This window comes from Saccopteryx bilineata, chromosome 2, assembly GCF_036850765.1.
Source record: "Saccopteryx bilineata isolate mSacBil1 chromosome 2, mSacBil1_pri_phased_curated, whole genome shotgun sequence".
Taxonomy (NCBI): domain Eukaryota; kingdom Metazoa; phylum Chordata; class Mammalia; order Chiroptera; family Emballonuridae; genus Saccopteryx; species Saccopteryx bilineata.
The window spans coordinates 171434879-171440878 of record NC_089491.1 but is presented as its reverse complement, the minus strand read 5'-3'; the positions used below and the strand labels follow the sequence as shown (position 1 = coordinate 171440878).

At 48.5% G+C, this 6000-nt stretch overlaps 1 protein-coding gene across 1 annotated transcript in view; it reads left to right on the top strand.

Moving 5' to 3' along the window:
- Window positions 1–2045: 2045 nt before the first annotated feature.
- Window positions 2046–6000, top strand: part of PDE1B (phosphodiesterase 1B) — a 29020-nt gene continuing 25065 nt past the window's right edge. The window contains exons 1-2 of the mRNA XM_066258505.1: window positions 2046–2197; window positions 2964–3086. Coding sequence (XP_066114602.1) covers window positions 2977–3086 — 110 coding nt within the window. The 5' untranslated portion in view covers window positions 2046–2197; window positions 2964–2976. The remainder of the gene's footprint in view (window positions 2198–2963; window positions 3087–6000) is intronic.

Here is a 6000-nt window from a genome sequence, read left to right as displayed (position 1 = left end):
GGAGAGGTAGGTCCCAGCAAGGACAAGACTTCTTTAACCTTGGTTCCTTATGCCTATATCAGTTCTTCTCCAACAAAGTTTCACTTTGAGAAGAAGCTGGCACATGGTTAAAATGCACTTACTCAGTTGGAGGAAAAGAATGTTCTTCCAGTTCTATACCCCACAGGGCCTCCTGCTCCTCCTAAGCACCTGTCATCAGAAGATATGAAGATGAATCCCCCTTCAGCCCCCACACCTCAATGAGATGTCAAGTACTCTCCCTCCCACCTGAATAGGTAGCAGGAGCAGCAGGCTGTGTTGCAGGTTTAGAAAGTCAGAAGTTAACTTGAGCTGAGTTTGCAGCTCTGGAGAGATTGAGGAGCAGGCTTTTCTCTTGTCACTTTGGAAGGAAAGGATTAGGAGGCCTCCCCTTTAAATAGTATTCCTGTAGGAGGTTGATCACATCCATCCGTCACTATTGCCAAAATGTCATTTTTGGTTTCTATCAAACTCAAAGCTTGTTGGAAGGGATTGTGGGTTTAGGTGAGTGATGAGGCACCATCTCCAAGGGGCAGGGGTATTTTGGAAGCTGAAATGGAGAGGAATGAGGTTGGGCAGAAGCAGCCTGGGAAAGGTAGGGGCAGAGGACAAGAGAAAAACACAGGGAGAGAAGAATAGCGAGTCTTTTGAGTCTGTGAATGGAATAGACATGCCCTGTCCAGAAGGGAGGGTAAGAGAAAAATGGGATTAGATTGCAACAAGAGGAACAAGGTTGAGGTTAAGTACCAGGACTGATGACTAGAGAAGAGAAAGAGAGCCACAGAGCGAAAAAGCACTAGAAAAAGGCCAGGAGACTTGGCCCACGCTTGGTTGTTTACTATGTGGGACCACATACTTTTTCTGGGCTTAACTTTCCCATTTGTTAAATAAAGTGAGTTGGACTAGAGTGAAGTCTAAAATCTCTTTTACAAATAACTATTGGGGGTTATGATTTTTTGTTTGTTTGTTTGTTTGTTTTGTTACAGTGGGTTAGGAGATAGGGGTCTGAGGGACAGGGGTGGGATATACCACTCTGTCAACACAAAATGTTGAGAGTTTCTTCTGGAAGTACATCTCCCCTCCTGTTTCCCACTTCTTCTAGTTAAAAAATCTGCCTAATTTGGAAATCTCTTTAGCTCTAATCCTAATTTTAAAATTAGAGATCTTTAGCTCTCTCTAATCCTAATTTGTCATTCTTTTGTAGTTTCCAGCCCATTCTTTTTCAATTGATAAGGGAGGTGATCACTCTCAAATTTTGAGAATTGTATTGTGTAGGAGTCTGACAGGGGTCTCAGATACAGCTATGTCTTGGCTGGGACTCTGCCTGGCAAGGAGGGGAGAGGGGACGTGCGCTGAAGTGAGCTGGACAGAGAGCTGAAAGTCCCAGTATTCTTTCCGATTTTTCTGTCTCTGATTCTGCCATCTCCTTCTGAGCTGGTTCTGCTAATACTTCTGTCCTGCCAGATCTGAAGGCCTGGCCTAACTTAAATGCCTAAAAGGCAATTCTTTAATGTTGGGAGTCTTCACTCTGCCACTTCACTCTTTTTTCCCCACTCCATTGCCTGGGAAGGGGGGAGCCTCCACTGATATTTAGAATGGAGTAAATAAATACCTTCTCCAACCTCTAGAGTTCTTGGAATTGAAACTCACATTCTGGGATCCTGGATTGATTAGTGAATACATCTCCACTTTCTGTTTACTTAGGATTTTCCCCAACACCAAGGCAGGTGTTATTAAGGAGAACAATTCTAAAGAATGCTGAGGTGGTTCCTACCAGAGTCCAGGGTAGGGTTCAATCTGATGGAAGAGGCTTTGCCTTGTTAGAAAGTTTTCAGTTCAAATTCCAGATCATTCATTCTACAAATATTTCAAGCAGCTAGGCTGTTTTGTGCCAGGCCCTCAGCCACTAGATTTCTTTCACTGAAGACAGAAAAAAAGAAAATAATTTGGAAAGGCTACAGGAGGGGTTGGGATGAGATACTGGAAATGATTTCCTGGCCCTTGTGGCGTTCTAGTTAATCAAAAGAAGATGTGACGCTGCCTGTGGATTCTGGTGGGTTCTCTCTGAAAAGCTTTAAACTTCGGAGAAACTTCCATTGCCAGGAAAAAAGTTAGAGACAGCAGGAGGAAGGCCACAGCGGTGCGGACAAGTCAGGAAGACCAAGCTAACAGAACCGAGGTAAGGAGTGGGACACCATTGCAACTCAGAGCAGACCTTGAACTTTTCCCTTCAAAGGCAAGAGCGCAAGTGTGAGGGTCTGGTCTGGGGCTAGGTTCTGATGGTTGGTGGTTTCACTCAGCCAGAGTGCCATGACTCCCAGGCGGAGAGAGGTGGACTCCTCCCTCAATCGCTCTCTCTCCCACGGGACGCTCGGCACATGTGAATACACGAAACCACACGTAGGTACACATAAACTCAAAACGCACACCAAGGGAACCCACGCAACACCCACACCAAAGACCTGCCGCCTCCGCCTGCACTGCACTCTACACACGCACTCACACCAACTCGCGCGGGGCGCGCACAGCCACTCTTCCTGGGCGCCTGGGTGCGTGTGCCCACCCTTGGGCGCTTCTGTCTGTGTGCGCCCCGGGCTTCCAATCGCTCCTCTGGGAGGGGGAGGAGTGCCTGCGAAGAGTGAGAGAGGAGCGGGCAGGCAGAGGAGAAGGGAAGGGTGGCAGGGGGAGGGGAAGCCGGCCGGGGGAGGAGGAGAGACAGAGGAGGCGGCGGCGGCGGCGCGGAGAGCTTGGACTGGGAGGCCAAAGCTCGGCTGGGCAGCGGGAGAGGAGGAGCCGGAGGAACTGCAGCTCTGCCAGCTTGGGCCAAGCCTAGAGACACCGGCTTGGCTGGTCCACGCCAGCCGCAGGTGGGAAGGGGCTGGGATGGGAGTGAGGGTCTTCCGGTTAGGATCTGAGGCTAAGCCGCAGTGCTGTCTCCTCCATAGGCAGAGATTGAGCATGGAGCTGTCCCCTCGCAGCCCTCCCGAAATGCTGGAGTCGGATTGCTCGTCGCCCCTGGAGCTGAAGTCAGCCCCCAGCAAGAAGATGTGGATTAAGCTTCGGTCGCTGTGAGTCCCCGGCCCGGAGTGGGGGGAGGGGATCTTAGGGAGCCTGGAAACGGGCAGGGGGCGGGTAACTGGAGTCGAGCTGGTGGATTCTCTCCCGCACACATGTTGGCAAGTGCGAGGGAATAAGCTGCTCTGACACGAGTGGCCAGGCCACATGTGCAAGGCATGTGCGGAACGAGCTAGCTGGTTTAGAGTAGGTTTTAAGAGTTACAAAGCTGACGATGCGCCTGTGGACCACCCGGTGACACGCAGCGTGGAGAGGAGGCACAGGATGTGCGGTGCAGTGTGGCGGGGCTGCAGGCGGACAGCGAGGACAGCATTCAGGAGGCGCCAGGCTGACTCACACGTATGCATGTGCAGTGTTGTGCAGATGTGAGACACATCACGTGTGTGTGCATGAGTGTCTGTGGGTCACAGAGGTGTTTGTAGAATGATTGCACACAACTGTCAATGTAGTGCATGGGGATATTTGTGCCAACCTGTGGGTCATATATATCTCTGATGGGGTTGATGGTTTCTGCCTCCTGCGTCCTACATGGGCTAGGGGGAGCCCCATACCTGAGCTGCTCATCTCTCTTGGAGCTTGGAACCCCACTTTGCATATTAATGGTAGGGAACCCTCCTGGGATCTGGAGAACTGGTGAAACTTCTACCTGGGAGCTGGGTGGTGAAGAATGATTGATAGGGGCAAGAGAACTGTCAAAGACTTTCTGTTGTATAGGGTCTCCCAAGGGTCTCCAAGCACATTTAGGCATCTTTTCTTATTGTTGCAGGTTGAGGGCATGTGGGGAGGAATAATGAGGAGAGGCATCCCATACTCCAGTTCCAAGGGAGGAAAGGAACTTTTCTTCCTGCTCCTTAGAGATCTGGTCAAAGCCATGCACCTTGTTTATCTCCCAGTCAGCTGCCAGCAGTAACCTCTGCAGTCCATTGATTCTTAAGCAGAGAACTAGGGAAGGTGCTCCTCTTCCTGATATGACTCCTCATGGAGCCAAGAAAGAGGAAATATAGGAAACCTCGCCCCTAAACCCAGTTCCTCTCCAGTATCCTCTCTAGTGAGCACTGAAGCTTTCCATTTCTAGGCTCTGGCAGAGAGTGATGGGGTAGGAGATGGATAGATGCATATGATTGTGTTGTTTTTATCACCTGCAGTGACAAGATGATGCCTTTTTACTGGGTGGGTGGGTCTGATTTATGTACTAGCTGCTTAGAGAGGCCTGAGGGAGTACTGAGGCATAGTGGCAACAAGGCTTGGAATCCAAATATGCTTTGCAGTTCATCCTCTTTGCTGCCTCCAGCCAATGCAATTTGCAGGCTCTCTGAGTGCAGCCTTGGAATGAGTTCTGGAATGGAGAAGTAGAAAACTGTATGGAATTGATTTTTGTTGGGAAGAGCACTGGTTGGTTGATTCTTGATAGAAAACTGATGCTCTGTTAATGGTAACTAAGCTGGGAAGAGGGGCAGGTAAGGAATTAGTTGAAAGTCAAAGAAGGGGTCTATAAATGGGAGAATTCAGGGTGTCCTGGGATGACTCCCCCATAGCTCTAGTGGTCATCATATACTCCCCTGCCTCTATTCCAGGTAACAGGTCCTACAAAAGGACAGGTTTTACCCTCTTCCACACCTTTCTAACTAAAAGTCTTTCCTGGAAGCAAATTGCTCTTTCTTCCTTTGGTGTGAGAAGTTCTCAATGGTGAGAGAGGAGAATCCTCAGAGGAGATGTGGAGATCTGGGGAAAGAAGGGAGCAGAGGCAGCTACCCTTACAAAGGGTGCTAGCTGACATGTCCTTACATGAGATGATGGCGGCCAAGGATCACTAATATTATTGATTAGATTATTCTGGTCTTCATTCATTCACTTTAGCAATCTGGACCTTAAGAGTGTTGCACACAACTGCCAATGTAGTACATGGGGATACTTGTGCTGACCTGTGGATCATATATATCTCTGATGGGGCTGATGGTTTCTGCTTCCTGCATCCTACATGGGCTAAGGGGAGCCCCATACCTGAGCTGCTCATCTCTCTTGGAGCCTGGAACCCCACTTTGCATATTAATGATAGGGAACCCTCCTGGGATCTGGAGAACTGGTGAAACTTCTACCTGGGAGCTGGGTGGTGAAGAATGATTGAGAGGGGCAAGATATATGTAATAACTGATCCAAAAAAAGTTCCATCTTCTCACTGCTAACCACCCAGCTTGATTCCCAATCTCACTTTCTCAAAGCAGAGAAAGATCTCTCAGTATCAAGGGAGATCCTAAGTTGATGGCTTACTGGATTGGCCTTGTTTGAATACTGGGGAGGGTTTGCCTATCAGATGAAGGGAAATAAAAGGACTTAAGACTTTTGTTGGGTAAGAGAGAGAAACTCCCCAACTCTCAGGGTTGAGTGGTTTCTGAAGAGGTAAACAGAAAAGGCCTTCTCTCCTTTACATGGAAATAGAATACTCCTTCCTCCAAACCCCAGACACTACCTGGTCCAAAGTGGGCTTGGGTGGGAAGGGGTTGTTTAGTCTGGAAATGAGGGGAGATATAATTATTAGAGGACTGGGTACTGAATAGATATGAAAGCAGATGGAGTGTATATATAATAAATATATAAGGGCCTTGATTCCCCTACTCAAAATATATTCCATATCCATTACCCCCTCCCCCATACTCTTATAATTTCTAGGACATCTAGACTCTTCAGGGAGGCCTGATGTTTTTGTCTCTCACTAAAGAGCTGTATAGTATAATTGTGCAGGGCAGTTTCTTTTTGGGAAGGGCATCCAGGAATTCTGTTTCCCACACTAGAACTCTGCCAAAGATAAATTCAGACTCTGGAGCATATGAGCTAGAGAGTCTCTAACTGTGGGACTCACCTTTACTTAGCAGGGTTAGCAGGAAATTTTTCCTAACTAAGCAGACTCCA